At 39.6% G+C, this 21,394-nt stretch overlaps 1 protein-coding gene across 1 annotated transcript in view; it reads left to right on the forward strand.

The window, feature by feature from the left end:
- FREM2 (FRAS1 related extracellular matrix 2) overlaps positions 1 to 19,364 on the forward strand; it is a 123,263-nt gene extending 103,899 nt beyond the window's left edge. The window contains exons 17-24 of the mRNA XM_066176052.1: positions 3,016 to 3,208; positions 5,380 to 5,484; positions 6,650 to 6,777; positions 6,867 to 7,001; positions 11,386 to 11,512; positions 11,708 to 11,895; positions 12,795 to 12,941; positions 14,613 to 19,364. Coding sequence (XP_066032149.1) covers positions 3,016 to 3,208; positions 5,380 to 5,484; positions 6,650 to 6,777; positions 6,867 to 7,001; positions 11,386 to 11,512; positions 11,708 to 11,895; positions 12,795 to 12,941; positions 14,613 to 15,125 — 1,536 coding nt within the window. The 3' untranslated portion in view covers positions 15,126 to 19,364. The remainder of the gene's footprint in view (positions 1 to 3,015; positions 3,209 to 5,379; positions 5,485 to 6,649; positions 6,778 to 6,866; positions 7,002 to 11,385; positions 11,513 to 11,707; positions 11,896 to 12,794; positions 12,942 to 14,612) is intronic.
- Positions 19,365 to 21,394: the final 2,030 nt, after the last annotated feature.

Raw genomic sequence — 21,394 nt, forward strand, 5'->3', positions numbered from 1 at the left:
CTATCCAGGCCTCTGCCTTATATCTGTATAATGTCATTCCAACTTGATCTAAAACCTAACAGGATTTCATGGCCTCACTATTCTTGTAGAATGTCACCACACTGAGGGCTGAAAACTCTTCTGATTTCTAGGCTCTGTTTGTCATGGCCATCTTATGCCCATTTGTTCCCATGTCAGCACTATCTTTCCTCATCAGTGGCCCTTCTCTGCACTTAGTCTCCTGATGTATATAGACAGCATTCTTATTCCCTCTCAGCCTTTGTTGCACTGGGCTCAACAGCATGGCTGTTTTAGACTCTTCTCATCAGATGGTTTTGCCATTCCTCTGATTATGTTGATTTCTTTTTCTGCAGTCTGCAATGCAAATTAGACTTTTTTCAAGCATGGATGATCAAAGCTGTTTCAGATAAGCTCTCGCTAGTGCTCTGTATAATGGCATGCATGCTTCTAATTTCCACCCCATTCCTCAGTTTATCTTAGGATCATAGCACATGGAGAGGGTAAGAAGGTCATAGATATGATGTGATCAACTCACATAACAACATTTCTTTCCCCTCTATTATATCTAATGAATGTCTTTCATTTCTAGAGAAATCCTTCTGACTGGTTTCTATTACCTCATACTTTAAGGAATAAGATTTCATCTCACTACTATTATTCTAATCGTCAAGGTCATTAAATTCTCACTTTGATATTCCAGTCCTCTACTTTATCATGAAGCATTATGTATGCTTCTATTTAAGAAAATAATGGACATGTATTAAATCCTCTTCGAAATACTTTTGTCTCTTCCTTATGAGCAAAATAAATTTCAGATCTCGGTTTCAATGTCTAATTCTTACTGTACAGCATACAGATATAGAACAAAAACATACAGAGAAAAGCCAACACAGTTTGTCTGGGATGACCTTACAGTAGTAACACATTTGTTGTACAATCAAATTTATTCGTTCAATCCTTGATACTGCTCCAGGAAATGAAAAATTTTTGGGGTTACCCCTGAATCAAAGGCAAACCATAAGACACTGGAGAGCTGCATCATCGCTATAGTTTTTTAATAGAAGTGAGAATATCATGTTGTTATTTGGAACAATTTAGTGAATCTGTGTCCAAAATAATTGCTCAGATACTCATTCAGGTATCCCAAAGATAAACTTGCAACTTAAATGGTGCTAAATATTATTTTTGTCTAACTTACTTTGGTCATCTAATATGTAAAGAAAACTCTTTTTTTTTTCTATTCCAAATAAAAGTTCTTGATTTTGTTTATGTAAAACCAACAAAGAAGCATTAATATAATCTACAACTGTAGCATCTCATCTACCAGTCTGTAGATTTCCATCACAGTAGTGTTTTATTTTTCAGTGGTGCCAGACTCTTTTCAGTGGTGCCCAGTGACAGGACAAGGAGCAATGGCCGTAAACTAAATCAAAAAGCATTCCACTACAATATGAGAAAGAACATAGAGGGTGGCAGAGCACTGGAACAGACTGCCCAGTGAGATCATGGAGTCTCCCTTTCTGGAGACATTCAAAACCCACCTGGACATTTTCCTGTGTTACCTGGTTTAGGTGACCCTGCCTTGGCAGGTGGGCTGGACTGGGTGATCTCCTTAGGTTCCTTCCACCCCTAAAATTCTTTAATTCTGTGATACTGTGTGTTTCCAAATGACTACTGTCTAAATGCTAGCACGTATTATGGAATGAGTCAAACAATATAAGTCAAAAACATTTTGGTAGCACAGAGTGCAGATCAAGAAGAGTCACATGTGAAAGTGAGTTGTGGCTACTATGAACATTTGCCTTAATGACGTCCTTAATTAAGTCAAAGTATTTAGTTAGTGCAAGCAGTAAATTTGTGGTTACATTATATTAGTAAAAGTTCTGTCAGGCATTTCAAAGTGTAAAGCAGCTATAAGGTGATGGTCATTCAGCCCCCTTGACTTGCTGCTGTTTGAACCCAGCTTGTAAACTTCCTTGAATGCTAGGGATTTTTGACAGTGCAAAACACTCTTTAGAGGCATGTGAGGAAAATGTTCAGATGTGCAAATTAATATATGGAATTTCTGTTGAAACTAAATGAGAATTCAACAGCTTTTATGACTTTGAAAAGTTTCCCACAGGGAGATGATCTCAATTTCTTTCCTCCCATGTATTTCTAAGAAAATCCAGGTCTAAAAGGATCTGGATTGCACATTTCTAGTCAGAGACATGTAAGTCATGAAATATTTGTAACCGAACATAAACGCAAAGTCTCTTCAGACAGGCTTAGATCCGTGTATCATGTCAGAGCTATCTGAAGAGGTGGCAGTTTACTGACACTATTTTTCTTGTCTTTTTTCATAAAAATATATTTAAAGAATATGTAATTCTTTGATAATTACATTTGTTTGGTACAATATATAAAGAAAGGCTCTATTTTTAAATCCATAACAGCTTGCTTATTTTTTTTAGCTCCTCCAGACAGTGATGAACAGTGTGATTTCTGTGTTTGCATGCAGCATGTTAGCTATTATCCATGCACAAAGGAAGAAAGAGTTCCAAAGGTGATTAAGTAGAGTCTAAGGACTCAGTCTTGCAATGACATCCAAGCAGTTTCAGCATCTTCCAGAAGAGTTTCTTAGTTGATAGTAACAAGAATGTAAGCAAGAGAGTTGGTTAAGGCATAACCACAGAGCAAATACAAAAGCATATTTGAAAAATTTCTAAAGCCTTCATTTGTAGCTGTGTTGCTTATGTACTTTAAAAAAACTGACAAAAAATGATGAGTCAAAATTGAGGGGATTGTGTTTTGTCAGTTTGGAGTACAAACATGAAACTTGAAGTGATGTAAGCTCAGCTGAAAACCACTGAAACATGGTTTTGCACTTCACCTGTAATTTACAAAGAAAGAGAATTTGATTGAGTCACAGTATTTACTTCAAGTTCTGTCTTCCCTTTCTCTTGCATTCGGTTTCCCTGTGCAATGCTGCCGTTCGTGGTCACTAACCCTAATATACAATCCTGGTTTTTGTAGGTTCTCAACCTAGTGCAGTCCTATGTCACGCTGAGAGTCCCTTTGTACGTCTCTTACGTTTTCCACTCTCCTGTGGGCGTCGGAGGCTGGCAGCATTTCGACCTGCAGTCAGAGCTCCGGCTGACTTTTGTGTATGACACTGCCATCCTGTGGAAGGATGGGATCGGCAGCCCACCTGAAGCAGAGCTACAAGGTGGGTGTCGCGTTTTTTGGCGTAGAACTCCTGCTCTGTTACTAAGAGTGTTGTTTGCGTAGAGTAGGATGGCTTTTCAATCAATCCACTACTAAAAAAAAATTTGAAATTTTCATGTATTATCAACTGCAGTCTGTCATTTCCGAGCACTCAGAGGTGTCTGCTGGAGTGTTTATGAAAGTTGAGTAAAGTTGATATCAGCTCTTTTAATCCAAAGAAAGACAATTGTTGTATTTGAAATTCATGTGCAAAATTTAAAACATTTATATCTACTCAGAACTTCAGGGTACATTATGTAACCAAATTGTTAGCACACAAGATGTGTTGAAGGTTTTCTGTGATACCTTTTTTTTCTCACTATGAATGGCCACTTTCAGAAACTTTTGATATTTTGAAAATGTTATGAAACATTCAAAATAAACAGCTGTGTAATGGGAGCCTGTCCTCTGTGTGAGAGTAGTAAACTCTAAGATATTCTACAATACATTAGATACCGTTTGTTAGTAAATGTTTGTGATTATAACTAGTAGTCAACAAGTCAAAATCTATCATTGCAGAATTTATCTTTTAAAAAAGCTAATTTACTTTTTACAAATAGTGACATAGAGATGTATGTGCAAGGTTAAAATATATAGTTACACCTATGTGCTGCACTGTTCTTTTTATGCAAATTTACTTAATATTTGGCAGCATTACACTTCAGGTGTTTCCTATCTCTCTCAACCTAAGGGAGAATACAGGTAAGAGCTGTAATTATGTACATAAACAATTTCAGGACTCCTGGGAACCTAAAATTACTTTTTGCTTCTGCTAACTCTGTATATGAACTACAGAAGTCATTGCTATGCCATTTCTGTCCTTATGTTAAGAGCAGGAAATGAGGAGCAGCAAAGGGGAATCTGCAGTGCATGAAGAATGAAGCACATGTCATGCCATGCCTAAAGAATAAACCACATGCCACAAATCATGTGATGTGCTAGTCACCAAATAACAACCAGACCTAATCCTCTGTCTCAGCAGTTATGTGGTGCATCTGTGCCACAATTTCCCGTCTTTAATTTCTTTATTTCCCTGTTTAAGAAGCTGATGGCCACATCTTTGGAGGTGCTGAACACTGTCAGTTCCCTTTGAAAACGACTAATACAAAACAACCCCAAACATATTCCAGTCTCATCTGGGTAACATTTTTTCAGCAGTTGTTTTTCTGGGCAGGGAAGGGTTAACTAGGTTTCCAGTTTCTTTCCATACCTCTCAATTCTTATAATTGCCCTACATAAATTCTAAGTAACACTGTAAAGCAGTCAGAGTCTTCTAAAGCCCTAGTTCATATATGAATATATAGTTATTTCTCTTGTACCAAGAAATATGATTGGTACAGATTATTTTGTACAGGTGCCATACATTCACAGTGGTGTGTTAGATTTCCAGCACATTCATGGGGGAACATTCCTGTTTCTGTCTTTTTCCTGGCAAGCAGACTGGTGGTACATCACTGGCTGTTTGTAAGGAAGTGCTGGAGGAGATGCCTGAACTCTAAAGCTTTGCAGAACTCCAGAGAAAAAGGGTCTTGGCTGCAAGCTACAGAAGTAAACCACTTCTGATGTGTAAACATCTTGTAATCTGAAATTAGAATATGTAAGGCCTGTTTTGTGCCAAACTCATGCCAAAAATTGCCAGCAATGCAAAACCTGTCAGAAGGAGTTTCACAGATTGCAGCCCCGTAGAGCAGATTGCAGGGAGGCACTGATAAAGGGTATCTCTGAAGCAGCTTTCATCGGTAAGAGTTAGCTTGAATACCTGGTGAAATCAAAAGTCTTCCTTCTGCAGAACCCCCTGGCAGCTGACCATGCTGGCTGAACCCAAGCACAGACTGCTGTGTGGATTTTCCTCAGCCTACTAAGAGCAGCTGTGTGGCTCGATGGTAACATGTAAAAGCATGGCTTTGCAAGGAAGTTCCTGATATGCTTTGGAAGCTGCATCACGTTCTGAAAACTCAAGGTCTCGCTGTGTAAATTCTTGTTTGAGAAGAAACTGGAGTCAACCCAAAATGTACCAGCAGGCCCTCCCAAACACGTGACATGACAAGGGTAGATGAAAGAGTGGGTCTGGTGTTTCACAGGAGTGTGATTTCTTTGTCACCAAACACCTGTTGATTGTTTTTTTGCTGGCAGGTTCCCTGTTCCCAACCAGCATGCGTATCAGTGAGGAGGGACGCTTGGTTGTCAACTTCAAGACTGAAGCCCGGTTTCATGGTCTGTTTGTTATGTCCCATCCTGGTAAGTGTAACCTACCCCTTAGCAGTACTATAGAAATAAAGACACCCTTCACAAATTCGATAATATTCTTTTTTTTTCCTATTTCTGCTTCTGATCGCTGATTTTTTTAATATACTGTGCTCCTTAGATACAGATTTTTCCTCTGCTTTAGATTTCTTACTTGTCATTGATGACTGTATTCAGGTTTTTAAACTTGTTGAAATATACATTAATCTGATGGAAGGCAAATAGTTCCACTTGATCAGGAGCCTGATTTATGAAGGATGAAGTCCTAGACCATTGTGTCCATTAGGGATCTAAAGATACGTGTTTTTAACCCCATAGTTATAATTACTATTTACTTATATTGCCCTAGGTACTTAGCATTAAAATTTCTTTTCTAACTTGAAGCTTTTCTAGGTTATTTATACCTTTTTCAGAGAGCAAGAAAAAGTCTTGTGTGGGCATTGTATCACTCTGTTAATATAACGCTCTCACTGACATTCAGTTATTCATTGCTGAGGACTTGTCCTGCAATTTAATCTGTTCAAACCCACCCCACTGCCTTTATTCAGAATAATTACAGGTGTAAGACTCTGTCTACAGACATAAATCTGAGCATGAATGCCAGCCATGGAAAAGAAAATCTAACTAAATTAAATCTGCTGAACAACAGTGAAAAGAGGAAAAAAATAGGAAATCTCTTTTAGTTTAACTCAGGTGTTTTTAACCCATGAAACTCCTTCATGGTGCTTCTGTTTTTTCTCAGCTGTCCTCTAGTGTGTTTGGTTTTGCCTATCAGGTGGAGACAAAAGTGTTCAATTACTAAGAGAAATTATGCTGTGTTTCCCTGGGCTGACATTCCAACTTTAAAACAGGACGGATTATAGATCTCTACTGCTCCACTCTCAGCATTTTGACTGTCTCTAGAATTTATTCTTCATACAGTTCTCGTTGTGTAGCCCAAAAGCACCTGCTGAATAGACACTTGAACGAGAATCAAGGAGACCCAACTGAATTGACAGAAATTGATTTTAGTTTCAGTTAATAAAACCCAGTGCCCTGTGAAGGTATTAACATCAGCTATGGCAATTTGTTCATGAATTATTGGGAATGTTTTTCAGGCTCTGAGAGTTTGCAATGAAACACTAAGGGTGACATATCTGTCTCTTTGGCATGTTTCTAGCTTCATTTCTGACTTCCATGGTTATGTCAGCTGACCACCCGGGCCTCACTTTTAGCCTCAGCCTCATCCGAAGCGAGCCGACCTACAACCTGCCGGTCCAGCAGTGGAGCTTCGTTTCGGACTTTGCGGTATAACCTCAGCCCTCACTAAACCCTCTACTGCCCCAGCCTGTTAACTGGGATGTGGGTGATGCAGCTCCCCCTCTCTCTGTGTCCAGGTTCGAGACTATTCTGGAACGTACACGGTGAAGCTGATAGCCTGCACCACGGCCCCACATCAGGAGTACAGCCTGCCTGTGATCTGCAATCCCAGAGAGCCCATCACTTTTGATCTGGACATCCGATTCCAGCAGGTACCATTCCAATGACATCTTCATCATTTTCCTTTCTAATCTGATTCCCTTTTGTTGGTCTTGTAATAAGAGTACTAGAAACTGAGTTTCTTGCTAATAAGCAAGGCATTTCTAAATTGGTGGGAGAGCACATACTCCTCTCCTGCTAAATAACCGTTGGTTTAGGGAGAGTTACTGTGATGCAATAGTAACATTTGGGAATTCTTTTTTTGTCCGTTAGCTTTGGTAGTAAATGGTTTTATCAGGTAATTAGTAAAATATAAAACTATTATCAGAAGGTTTTCACCTGACACAAAATCAGAGTTAGGTCTCTGGTATTGAAAGTGGAACTTCCATAGGAGGAGACCTCCATACGTCTCTGGTATTGAAAGTGGAACCTCCATATGAAGATTCATTCAGTCCTAAGGTTGAACTTCCTTCACTGACTGTACAGGGAGGTGTAGATAGGCAACACTGGTAAAATGCTTAGCTTTAAAACTCACAAAAGTGACCAAAACAAATCCAGTCCATAACAATATGGTCTGGATCATATGGGAACATATGGTAACAGTGAACATATGGTAACAGGCAAGCAGCATACCTTTCTCAAAGCCCAACTGGGAAGCTCTGTAGCTGGGAACAAATTATGGAGAAATGGATTCCGCTGTAGAAAACATTGGTTTAAAAAAAAGAACTGGGGGTCATGTTGGATAGTTAGGAAAACATAAACCATCAGTTTTCCAGGTTATCAAAAGGGCTAGTGTGACCTTGAGATGTGTAAGGAGGAAGTAATATAGTTTCTGTTATTTGGAGCCAATACAGCTAATACTGGAACAGTGTGGCTGTGGTTTCATGCTCATTAATAGTATAGATTATGCTATTAAATCATCTTACAGAATAAATCCATGTCAGTCAGGGGTACATAATCACTTTTCTGTTGACTTAGCCAGAGTACGCAAGGGAATGTATGCAGTCTTTATGCTTTCGTTTGGCGTTATGCCACCTGTGGGAGAACAGATGATTCCTAATAGGGCAATAAGTCCTGGCAAAGAAGAGAGATGATACATGATCTGATGTGAAACCTTCCCTCTCTGAGTTAACCACATTTCAACATTTTGGAGAAGTCTGAATGGAATGGGTGAGGGGAATTTATACTAGTTCAGCACTTCAGCCTTTGTCTGGCATTTCTAATCTACTTCTAGGGACTCTAAAGCATTTCATAGCAATGCTAAACCACAGCTTGTTCCTGATCCTAGGATAAACAATAAGATGCTAATATTTCAAAGAAAGGTCAAAAATATGCAAAAATGATTGCAAAATGGGCAAAGAAGCCTAGGAAGAGACCTAACTCTTACCTGGAAGTAGCCTACAAGTAAAAGCAGTGGCTAAGAATTAGAACGCCTTGGAATAAATAAATGGGCACTGTAGGGGTTGTTATGTTAGTTAAGGTTTTAATAATACAGTATATGGAAGCTTCAGGTACATCAATTCAAAATAGGCATAAGGTGCAAAGTTGCAACAACGTCATAGACTGTGGCCAGCTAAACCCCCATCAACAACAATTTTCAAGCCAAGACCAGCTCTTTTTCTTGAGATATTCATAGTAAAAGGGGCTTGGGCTTTCTGTGGCCCACGATAGTTTTTCCGTCTGATCACAGATTGAAACACTATGTTCCAAAGCAGGTCCCAAAAAGCAGCAGTACAATAGCACAAATTCAGTAGGCAGTATCTAGCACTTTACCGCTAAGATTTTTTAGTCATTCTGCAAAACTGAATAAGCATTGGTATCCACTCTTTTACAAATAAGAAACAAAATACTGAAGGATGAGACTGAAGGATGCTATTCCTTAAGCTAGGGAACACTTGATACCTTGCACAGGCCTACTGCATCCAGTCCTCTGGTGCCCAGTGCTAGAAAGACATGGACCTGTTAGAGGGGGTCAGAGGAGGACCAGAAAAATGGTCAAAGGACTGAAACACCTCCACAATGAAGAAAGCCTGTGAGAGTTGGGTTTGTTCAGCCTGAAGATAATGAGCTAAGATCTTGTTGTGGCCTTCCAACATCTCACAGGGCTTGTAAGACAGGCTTTTTACCAAGGGCTGCAGTGACATGATAAGGGGCAACTGAAAGAGGGTATGTTTAGATTGGATGAAAAGAAATTTTTTACAATGAGGGTGGTGAGGCGCTGGCACAGGTTGCCCAGAGAAGTTGTGGGTGCCCCATCCCTGACATTGTTCAAAGCCAGGCTGTATGGGGCTCTGAGAAACTTGGTCTACTGGAAGGTGTCCCTGCCCATGGCAGAGAGGTTGGGTGAGATGGTCTTTAAATGTGCCCTCCAACCCAAACCCCTCTGTGACTCCCTGAAATCAGTGAGTGTAGGTGTCACAACTGGACCAAAATTACTTTTGACTGCAAAGTCTAATGATAAAATCATGAGGCAGGACAAGAGTTGTTTCCCCCAATTCTTAGTCTAATGCTCCAGCTCCCATAGTGAATCTTCTCGGGCTCTTTAATATGAGGCTTTTCATTTCCTTGGAAACTTTTTCTTGTTCAGCAATTGTTTTCGCTGGTCACAAGTGAGGAACCATTTTAAGAATCAAGAAGAAAATGTATTTGGTGTTTTCCCACTTGTTCCACATTTCCTTTTTCAACATGTATCATCTGCATATTTTCTTCTTCCTCTCTCCATGGCCCCTGAAGAGTGAAGCAGGTAGCCTGGAACTCTGGTGAGGATTGTATTACCATTGTCTCACTCTGGGATTCCCTGAGAGTGAACAGTATTCACCTCCAACCTTTGCTTTATTCGATTCCTTTCATCATCTCCTTTCTTTCAATGTGTATGACTATTTCATGACAGGAGCCCTTCCATACTCAGGATACTTGTTGCCCTGGGATGGATCAATCACAAGAGTTCTCTGTTCCTTGAGGCACCAAGTATAACATGGGCTTTGATCCCATGGGTGATCTGCAGTGTCCCCACATCGTCCATATGCAGAGTTGATGGACATGGCAAGTAGGCAGAATAAATTGACAGATGTTCTTCTCACCCAGGAAATCCTCACAGATTATTTTTTAAGAACTCTTATATAAAATGCCTCAAATGTCCATGAAAATAATTACACCTAAACTACTGTCATAAATAACACAGCTGGAAAACAGTTGTGCTCATCAAGTATTTATGGAACTACAACCCAGTGGCCTGTTTTCCAGGCATTTGGAAAGCATTCCAAGGGAATGAAACTTTTTATCTTTTTTTTTTTTCCTTTGCAAAAGCTATGATGGTAGGGCTTTTTTTTTCCAAAGAGTAACACTCCACTTACAAAAAGGTTTGAGCTGTACATTCTTCTCACCAGATCCTGTTGCTTTGATAGTTTTGGGACTCTCTTGTGAAATGGACCCTTATCCATGAGCCAGCAAGAATGTTTTCTTTGTTGTTTTCTTTCCTTCCTCTCCACACAGTTATACATATATATACATAAATATACATATATATGTTAGCTTCTTTTTTTTTTCTTTTTTTTTTTTTTTTCTTTTTTTTTTTTTTTTTTTTTGTTTAGTGGCCTCTTGTTATTTTTTCTTTTTTTCTTTTTTCTTTTTTTTTTTTTTCAGATATGTGTCTTCCACATTGTTTCCTCAGGTCCTGGCATCCTTCTGAACTTTAGGCTCCCCCAGTTCTTCTATTCACGTATAATTTTATTATGCCATGTCCCTTTATAGTTTGCCTTCTCTCTTTTGTTTTATGGTCTCATGAAAAACTGCTGCTGATAGTATTGATTAATTTCATACTTTTCATGTAATCGAGGAAGAACCATAGATAAGTATGTCAAATATATAATGATAAATACTAGCATGAAAAGATGGTTCAATTAGTTTGGTGCATTTTCACATGCATGGTCTGATATATCCTGCAGCACATTAGAGGAATTGGTACTTGCAAATAAATTCTCAGCGATGTGTGCTTTCAAATATTGATAGAGAATCGGAAGCAGAAGTGGCACTTGTGTGTAAGAATGAAAAAATGGGATAGAGAAAATAGGCTGTGATGAATCAGAGACAAGTTATTGATGGGAAAATTTTCTTCATGTTACTCCCACACATAAGTTGCCCTGGACACCTCCTTTGCTGGAATTTGGAAAAATATGGTGGGAAGAAACTAACCTAGAATTCTATCAAATATCAGAGATGCAGATAATCCAAAGCTTGTTTGCAAATAAAATACCTAGAAATATGTTTCTAGTAACCGGAGATCTTTTTGTTAAACTGTATTATTGCATGTAGATGTGCAGAGCTGATAAGTAATGTACATTGGGAGAAGATCATGCTTTGTTTTAAGAGTTTAAGATCATGCTATGTTTTTTTCATTATAACGTTTTGTTGAAGAGACTTATACTTTTGTGGTTTTAGGTCAGTGACCCAGTGGCTGCTGAGTTCAGCTTGAACACCCAGATGTTCCTCCTCTCCAAAAAGATGCTGTGGCTGTCTGATGGCTCGATGGGCTTTGGGCAAGAGAGTGACGTTGCTTTCTCAGAAGGTATAATTGTGCACAGATCATGCATATTTAATTTGTGTTCCACACTATCAGGATCCTGCTGCTGTCAAAACAAGACAGGAGTAAGGGTTGGTGCTTGTTGCACTAAGCTTCTTGACAAGGCTTTATTAGCTCAGCCTCAGAGCTGTGCTAAATGTTCCAGTCTAACTGGATGTGAATTGTGTGCACTGTTCACAGGTGATGTCATATACGGTCGGGTGATGGTGGATCCAGTGCAGAATTTGGGTGATTCCTTCTACTGTAGCATCGAGAAGGTTTTCCTGTGCACAGGAGCTGATGGATATGTACCCAAATATAATCCATCCAACACTGAATATGGGTGCCTTGCTGATTCTCCATCCCTTCTGTACAGGTTTAAGATTGTGGTAAGTGTTCTAATTCTGGGAGGATCCATAGATTTTTTTTTTTTTAATTTTTTTATAACTTGTCTTTTATCCAAAACTCAACTGTTCTTTAAAATCTCCTCAACAGCACCAAATTTTTGACTCAAGCTCCAGGGACATGAACTAACATGAACTGATGGAGGCAGTATCTTGCCTTTTTCCCTCCTGGAATTCTTTATCTTTCTGGGAGCTGCCTACATTAAGAGTTTGACCTAAGTTAGAATCCTAAGATATGCTTTTTCTCTGCATTGTCTGTATCCACTGACCATAGAGAGAATTTTCGAAGACATGCAAGTGAAGTGAAGGATTGGAATTTGTTTCGTATTTAGCCACCCAAAATCTAGTGTATACTGCAAAGTTAGTCATCCAGGTTGCCTCTGTAGTCCACAGGGAAGAGAAATACCTCTAAAGTTGGCTTGGATGATCTAATTTTCTTCCTGAAAATAACTATAGAGTAACCCCAGATAACTACATGCCCAACTTTTAGAGTTAAGTTTAAGTAAGATAATTATATAATAAGTTAAACAAATTTATGTGACTGTTAATGAAATGAAATGTAGCTTCTTTAGACTGAGAAATAGACTTCTTACTTTCATTTCACACCACATTTATGTATCTTTTTATTTAAGAAATGTAGCTATGGTTGTTCTCTAGTGTTTCCCTTTTTTATTCCAGAAAGGCAAGTGATTAAATAGAAGTTAGTACAAGTCAGATGGGACCAGAACTGCTTATCATGTCTTTTCTCTTGCAGTCCTATTTCCCTAGACTGTATAAAATAGCATGTTTAAACTACACAATTTATACATTGCAAGTTAATACTAAAACTGTTTTTCCTCAAAGAAATAAACCTGTGTTTCACAAACTTTTTTCCCCCCATGCAGGACAAAGCTCAGCCAGAGACACAAGCCACAAGCTTTGGAAATGTACTTTTTAATGCAAAACTTGCAATAGACGATCCTGAAGCAATTCCATTAGTTAAACAGCCAGGCTCTGATGGATTTAAAGTAGACTCAACTCCTCTGTTTCAGGTATGATTTCTGCAGCTTATTAGCAAGAGTACTGAACCAAGGAAGAAACACTTGCACAAGTATTGTTGTTAACTGTAAATCAAATTGAAACCAACAGAAAGATTTATTCTGATTCCAGTGACAGTCAAACACAATTATAGATGCTTAGAAACTTCTAGGTATAAAATCTGGAACACTTATTAAAGTGTTTCTGTAGGGATACTCTTGCTTTTCTCTTGTATAATTCCACAGGCTAACCAGAAGTTATGCAAATTGTTCTTGTACATTTCTTTTAAGAAGTGAGTAAGATTTTTGTTGCGCAGCATTGTTTTACTACTTCCCATCTCACTTCTCAAAGACAAAAAAAATTAGAAATCATAAGCATTTATAGTGAGCTTAATCAACATCAAGTTGATACACAGCATTTTCTTTCAATTCTTTCCTTGCAATCTTGCACAGTGTGAAGCACTGGAAAGCCTAAAAATTGACAGCTAAAGGGTGCAACTACTTTGTAATTATTTATGATCCTTCAGCTGTGTGCATTCAGCCCTTTGATCTATATAACCCAGCCAAAAAGTTCTCTATTCACTATTTGTCTCTAGTATTTGCAAAACTGCGTGAACAACTCAAGTGTATAAATTAGTGGGAAAAATATGGAGGAGACTTTGATTCTACTCCTGGTCACTTCAGTATTAAAGGTCCCACTGTCAGCAGTGGAGTATTTAACAAAAAGGCCTCCTTAAAAGTATAAAAAGAGTTTCAAATCTGCCCCTGGGACAATGAGTTCTCATTTTTTTTATGTGAAGAATCCATTTCCTTGATTTCCAATGCCATGATTTTTGGTCCTCTTCCTGTCCGAAACATGAGAATATGAAGAAAAAAAGTATACCCTGAAAAATACTTGGAAAAACAAGAGTAAAATAGAAAATGTGTTATTTCTCAAAATAAGAAAACGGGACTGCAACCATTCAAATTAACAGGCAGCAGCTTTAGGACAGTATTCAGATATGCCTACTGGACCTGTGGAAGCTAAATCTGGTATGTATCCAGGAAAGATGAAAGAAATTGAAGGAAGGCAGTATCATCTCACACACAGATTGTAGAGACCCATGCAGAGTGGATGAAGTTTTCAGGGACCCGTGGAAATTCATTGTTCCAAAACCCTGCTCAAAGCAGGGTCATCTAGAGCAGATTGCCCTGAACCATGACCAGTTGTCTTTTGAACATCTCTGGAAGGAGACTCCACAGGCTCCCTGTTCCAATATTCAACCATCCTTGCAGTAAAAAATTACTTTCTTATGTTTAGAGGGAAGTAAAGCCAGGGCCTAATCACTTGGTAGATTGGGCTTGGAAGGTCCTTTTCTGTGGCCCATCCACAGCTAATGATACTTTGTATGACTTTTGTTACTAATAGTACCAAACCCATGCCACGGCCATAGCCTTCCTCATCTGCACTTTGTAGCCACAGAGTCTGACTGTGGAGAGGAATGGAGACCAAACCCTCTGAAAATTTTGGCAGAAAATACATCTCTTCTGGTGCACACTGGCACGTAGTCAGGAGTTACCTGTGCATGACTTTGAAAGTGCTTGTCCGGGCATTCTGTTCAGAACAGAGGCTGATTTCCTCTGCTTTTGGCACTGCCCAGATTTAGTATGTGTGTGTTTAAATACAAAAAAAACGTTTCTTCCCAGGTGTCTTTGGGCAGGGAGTGGTATGTCCATACAATCTACACTGTGCGGTCCAAGGAGAACGCCAACCGTGGGATCGGCAAAAGAAGCGTGGAGCACCAGTACCACTCTCTCCTCAGTGCTGGGAGCCCAGGAGCATCCACACGGAGAAGGCAGAAGAGGGGAGTTGAGCAGGCCCCAGAACTTGCAAGAGACATTGGAGCAGGGAACAACCGAGGAACAAACATACAGCACATAGCCCTGGATCGCAGCAGCAGGAAACAGGGGCCTCAAAGGGAGGTGGCACTCAATGGTGTTCTGCCCAGGGAACTGGATAACCAAAGTGCAGGAATAAGCATACTCACAATCATTGGTGGAGCTGCTGCTGTTTTCCTTGCCATCTGCTTAATTGCAATTATCGTTTTGCTGCTGAAATGGAAGCAAAATTCTGACAAGAAGGAAAGCACAAACAAGTCAGGCAGCAACGAACCAATGATGCTACCACATAATTACAGCAATGACAGCTCAGAGGTCTGATTCCAAGACCACAGTATTCAAGCCAGAGTTGCCAGAGTGCCTCAAAAAAACTCTTGAACTGCACATTTTTTAGCAGCAGATAATGGTTGCTCATGAGGAGTTCATTTGTTTCTAGGTGTACTTGAAATTTTTTATCCTGAGCTTTTACTGCCGTTATCAGCAACAGAAGAAGCTGAACTGAACCTCCCACTTTGCACGAAAGGAAATGCTGATGTCCCTATACCATGCACTAATTTTAAGCAGAAATTCAAGGGACTGCATTGTAAGGGAGAGATTATTGTTGTGGTCTTGTATTTTCTGACATTTCAAAAGAATAAAAGGTGAACAAAGGTGCTACATATCCTGTCTGCAGTAAGAGAGATCTCTTTCTTCAGAAACATATGATACTTGAGAGGAGGGATCCTTACACTCTTCTGTGAAATGTTGTACTATTTCTCACAAAGAACACAATGTCTACAAATAGTTTGAAAGGTGATGGAATGCCTTAGGCATGGATCCTCCGTTCTATCAGTTTTTGACTTCACTTAATCTGTACCAGTGATTTTTTTTTACTATTATGTAACAGAAATTTTTTAAAAGACAGCTAGATTATACAGCATAGCATTATAAACAGTTGCATGCCACAGGATTCAATACATACTCTTTCCTGCAAATTCTTATTCATCTATTTAATCTGAGAATTTTTTTTATTTATGTTTATATAAAGCCAAAGAATGCAACAAATCCAGAAAAAAATTTGATTTTCACTGAAACTGGACGCTTATGTCCTCTCAAGTTTATAATGAATCATGGAAGTGTTGTAAGGTCAATTTTACTTTTTAGTGCATGTCCACTGCTGAGAAATGCAAGCATTAGTATTTCAGTGCCTAGAGAAGATGTTAGTTAGATTCAAAATGCAGAGGACAAGGTTCTGCTGAACTGAGCCTAGGAATCATGATAATGAATCCAGCATAGTTAGTTGCCATACTAAATAACAAAAAGAGAAGAAAAAATTAACATTTGATTGAATCAAGTAGTATTTATTGCTGTATAATCATAGCACATTTTGACAAACATGCTGGGTCATTGTTGCACATTTTTTAACAAGTGACAATTTCTGCAAGAGTAATTCTAATCTTCTCACAGCATTCTTGATTTAGGTAACATGACAAGTTTGGATCAGTAGTGTCCTGTGTCAGTTTTCATCCAGACATGATCTGTTCTGTCCCAAAGATGTTTTTATCCAGATAGGACCTGTTCTGTCCCTATCAAATCCTTGGCTATGAAAGCTATGTAACCTTCAGGAAACTGTCCCTTTTGTCACACTAGTATTTTACGTAAGTCCTTTAAGTCATACAATCATAGAATGACCTGGGTCAGATGGGACCTTCAGGATCATCTAGGTTCAACCCCACAGCCACGGACAGGGAGACCTTCCACCACACCAGGTTACTCAAAGCACCATCCAAACTGGCCTTGGACACTTCCAGGCATGAGGCATCTGGAACTTCCCTGGGTAACCTGTGCCATTATCTCACCATCTTCATAGTAAATTTCCTCCTAATATGTAAACCTACCCTCTTTCAGAGCGAAGTCATTACTCCTTGTCCAATTGCTACATCCCCTTGGGAAAAGTCCCTCCACAGCTCTCTTGTAAGCCCCCTTCAGGTACTGGAAGGTGCCCTAAAGTCTCCCCAGAGCCTTCTCTTGGGCCAGACTAAAGAATCCCAACTCTGTCAGCCTGCCTTCATAGGGGAGGTGCCACAGCCCTCTGATCATCTTTGTGACACTCCTTGGGATGCACCCCATCAGGTCTGTGTCCTTCCTATGTTGGGGGCCCCAGAGCTGGATGCAGCACTCCAGGTGGGGTCTCACAAGAGCAGAGTAGAGGGGCAGAACCATCTCCCTCACCCTGCTGGCCACACTGCTTTGGATGCAGCCCAAGATATGTTTGGCTTTTGGGCCTAGGGGTGCATGTTGCCGTATCATGTCCAGCCTCCCATTCCCCAGCACTCCAAAGTCCTTCTCAGCAGGGCTGCTCCTAATCCGTTCTCTGCCCAGCCTGTGTTTGTGCTTGGGATTACCCTGACCCAGGTGCAGGACCTTGCAGTTGGCCTTGTTGAACTTTGTGGGGTTTGCTCAGGGCTCACCTCTCAAGCCTGCCCAGGTTCCTCTGGATGGCATCCCTTCCCTCCAGCCACACCACAGCTGGGTGTCATCTGCAAACTTGCTGAAGGTGCACTTGATCCCACTGTCCATGAGATTGTCAAACAACACTGAAGTTAATTGAGTTCTCAATAGAGTTGAACTATATAGAATCTGAATTAGGATGTTGAGACCTTGCTAAATGGCCTCTTCCCTTCCACCACCACCATCTTGTGATGGTGTGTATGGGCAACCCCCAATACACCTGGCATTTGGTGTTCCAGGGATCATGCTGCAGAGATCAGTTAGCAGAGTTAGCAGAGCAGGATTCAATTTGAAAGCAACCTGTAAGCACATGATGCTGCCTCTGAACTAAAAAAAAAAAAAACCCAAATCCATTCAGAACGCTTCCCAGCCTGGCTGTGGGGGTCAGTCAACACAGATAGACCTGACCTAGTAATTCTGCACAGTTGTCCTGTGAGCCATAACGCTCAGGAACTTGAAGCTCTACTAGCCTAGGAATATCTGTGCTGTGATTCATGGTACAGTGTGAAAATGCCCACAGAGAGACTCGTGCTGGTATCTGCTGCACTGGATTTATGTTGTTATGACTTCCTAATTTAACAGGATTTCAGCAGCTTTTCACAAAATGAGTCAGGTCAGAATCTGTCCTACCTATCTAGGTTTTCTGAAGATGGTGATTAATTGACAGCTTAATTGAAGAATGTTTGCAGCACCTGAAGGGTCAAACTCCATTACTAAACTCTTGCAGTCATCTTTCATTTTCATTAATCTGAGTTCTAGCCTGAAACAATTATCTGTAAGCCATGCCCAATGCTTTAGACCTTTCCCCCAGTCACCTGACATCAATTTGCTCCTGTAATGAAGTTTCTGGTTTTGTGATCCATGTATTATGTGTGCAAGATGGATCAAAGACTTAACCCACAGTTATTTTTTATGTTTAGTAAGTTTACCACTAAGTTGCAAATGTACACTAAGATCAAATTTGCCTTTGTGCCTATGTGTGCCATCACTATGAGAAAAGCAGAATTTCTCTCCTAGAACCTGCGTGTTTGGATAGTACCAGTCAATGATTCTACAGTAGAATGGGACACATGTAAATAATAGAACATTTTAATATTTATGAAATGCCTGTTTTGTATAATCAAGAGATGATCTTTTAAAAAATATATATATAAAATACAGAAATTAGGTGTTTATCAGTAGAGCTATTTTTCTGCTTTTGAATTTTACAGACCAAAATGTCATTAAAGGTGCTTGCAGGCAAAATCTTTTTTTAATAATTACTTGTTTTTATAAAATCATATCAAGACCCATGTGTTCTACAAGCCAAATATTTAGCCCAGTAAACAACTTGATCACTACCTTGAACAATGTCTGATTAAAACTTTGTGAAATATTTAGCTTGATGGGGATAATCGGATTAAGGGTTTTGAAACAATATATAAAGTAATCATGCAACATGGTCATAGCAAAGAAAAGGACAAAGCAAACACTGAAAAGTTGGACAAGCATGAGTAAGATTTGTGAGTCAGATACCGAAGTCCTCTTCCTGGGAAAAAAAATCCCAATGTTTTCAGTAAGGCATGCTGGCTTTGTCCCATTCTTAAGAAATTGGATTTTTTACAATTCAGTGAACTATAAATACATCTGTAACAGCATGCGCTTTTTTTGCTTTTTTTTTAATTACAGCTTCAAGGTTTCAGATTTCAGCAAGATATTTTGGAGGCTTATTAACATTTTTCCTTTTACTTAACAAGTGGCCTTGTTTATACTAACCTGAATAAGTGCCTCGTTCCCAGTGATGTGCACAAATATTTTAATATTTATCTATCCAAGCAATAAACTGAGTATATTTTATATATAAATATTTAATCTATTTCCAGATTATGTATTCAATCCTCTTTTCCCTGGAGATGCTTATTCTGCTAGCAATAATACCATTTGTTTAACCATTTATACAATGATTACTGTGTTTAAATTTGTTATCAAGCTGTCATATTTATTTGGTACAACTTTTTGCTGATGTCTATGGCTGTGATATTTGGCATTTGTATCAGGAAAAAAATAAAACTACTTCTGTTTGGTTACTGATCTAAAGTTTTGTGTATGATTTTCGTGCTCTGGAGAGAGGTCAGTGTTAAAAAATCTTAATTTGTCACATCTGTGGAAGAACACAAAGTTCCTCTGTTTGCAGTAAATCTCACTGCTTTGTTCCTCAATTGATAGCTTTCTGGTCATGAAGGGTTCAGTACAGGGGTTGTTTTCTAATCTTTGTGGTTGCACTCATGGCTCAGAGAGGGATTTCTCTTTCAATTCCAGAACATCAGAAATCTCTAGATACCTGCAAGTCCTTTGTAGGCTGGATTGCCATGTTCCTGTGTGCTGCTGGCAGGTTTTATTTTACTCATCTCACTGACAAGAGAAGGTGACTCTGCAGGGAGCAGTTCCCTGTAGGGCTGGTGTTGGTGCTTGTGCCAGGTCATCAGATTGGCAGAGGTATCACTGATAGATGTAGATGCATTGGAAGAGCTACAGTGCAGAAAGGAAAAGCCATTCTGAACTTTTCCCTTCTCATCCACCCTTTGTAAGCACTGACCTCTGACTTCTGTGTGAATGTAAGCATTCACTGTCAGAAAGGCCGTATTTCATGGCTAGTTTCACGAGTGACACAATATATTTCTCAAATTACCTTGCAATAAGGAAGGATAAGCCTGTGGGCAGTGATTCCTGGTTTGCTACATGTATTCCCTTCTGCTCCCTAAAGTTGCTCATGTGAATCATGCTCAGCAGTTACTTAGTCTGAGCTGAGAAGCTCTCTGTCATATCTGGGAGCCCTGGGTTGTGACTTCTGCCAGGGCAAATCAGACTGAAGGAGTTTCTGTCCTGCTCCAATCTAAATAGCTAATATGATGTAAAATGAATGGTCCCAGAAGTCTGGCATTATCAACAAATCAAAGGGCATTAATTTTCCACTCCAAGATCATCCTCAGCAATCAAGTCACGTCTACGTACATCCATGGTAACACTCACTTTGACACTTACTGGAAGAATTTTGGTACTCGTGATGTGTTGCATGTCTCAACAGGTCCTGGATGGCTTGCATTTCAAAGCCCCATAGTCCCATTTCAGCATCTCCGCGAGTCAGGGGTTTTTAATGCATCCTCACTGTCTTTTGAAAGAATGACTCAGCTCTTACCCTGAAGGAACTCAGCTCATCCCACGGAGCTTTAGCTTTGAAAGCTGTTCAGTAAATTTCCCTCAAGGTTGCCTGTTTGAGTTTGGAGAGGTTTATTATTTATCTCAAGAGGTAATTCTTTCAGAATTTACCTTGCACCACTTTGCTTTGGTAAGTAACCACTGGCTTCCACTGAAACTGAAGAAAACAACTGGAAGATTCATAAATGATACATCTTGTTTCATTTCCTGGCCAATACCCCTGCCTGTGCTGGATTCCTCTTACCACCTGTTACCTGCAGTGTTATGATACAAGTTTTCCTGAGTGTGTGTTTACATGTAGGGCATAAATCTCTATCTGTCCAAGTAAAAGTGCTCAGGTTAAACTTGTGCAACCGGAAGATCATGTGTAACAATTGTCATCTCAAGCGTCTTTTTGACCATTTTTGTAGCAAACCTTCTTATTCAGCAGGGAAGGCAAGAGGAGGCAGTCTGGATAAGTGTGTGTTGTACCTCCTCTTTGAGAATATGTTAGTTTCTACTTTTCTCCCACTTTCATTTCCTCCCCCCCAACCCCCCACCCCACCCCCCCCCCCAGAAAAAAGCATACAATGGAACTAAATGACACAGCAAATTACAAACAGGATGATAAAAGGTAAGGAATCTCCTTCACAATAAGGAGAGATTAAATAGATGAAACTCTCTTCTGCTCTTCAGCCTTGGAGAGAATTACCTAAGGGAGAGTGTGACAGGGGTACATTAAATCCTGAATGTTAGAGAGACTGTGAGTAGAGAGCAATGGTTCACTGTTTCTTGTAATATTTCAGAGAGGTTCCACACAACAAAATTTGCTGGCTACAGGAATGAAATTAGTCAATACCTAACCATACAACCTAAATTTAAATTTACAAGACTCATTACTGAAGGATGATGTGCATAACAAACAA

This window comes from Chamaea fasciata, unplaced genomic scaffold, assembly GCF_029207755.1.
Source record: "Chamaea fasciata isolate MVZ Bird 193981 ecotype frontalis unplaced genomic scaffold, bChaFas1.0.hap1 SCAF_2, whole genome shotgun sequence".
NCBI classification, from domain to species: Eukaryota; Metazoa; Chordata; class Aves; order Passeriformes; family Sylviidae; genus Chamaea; species Chamaea fasciata.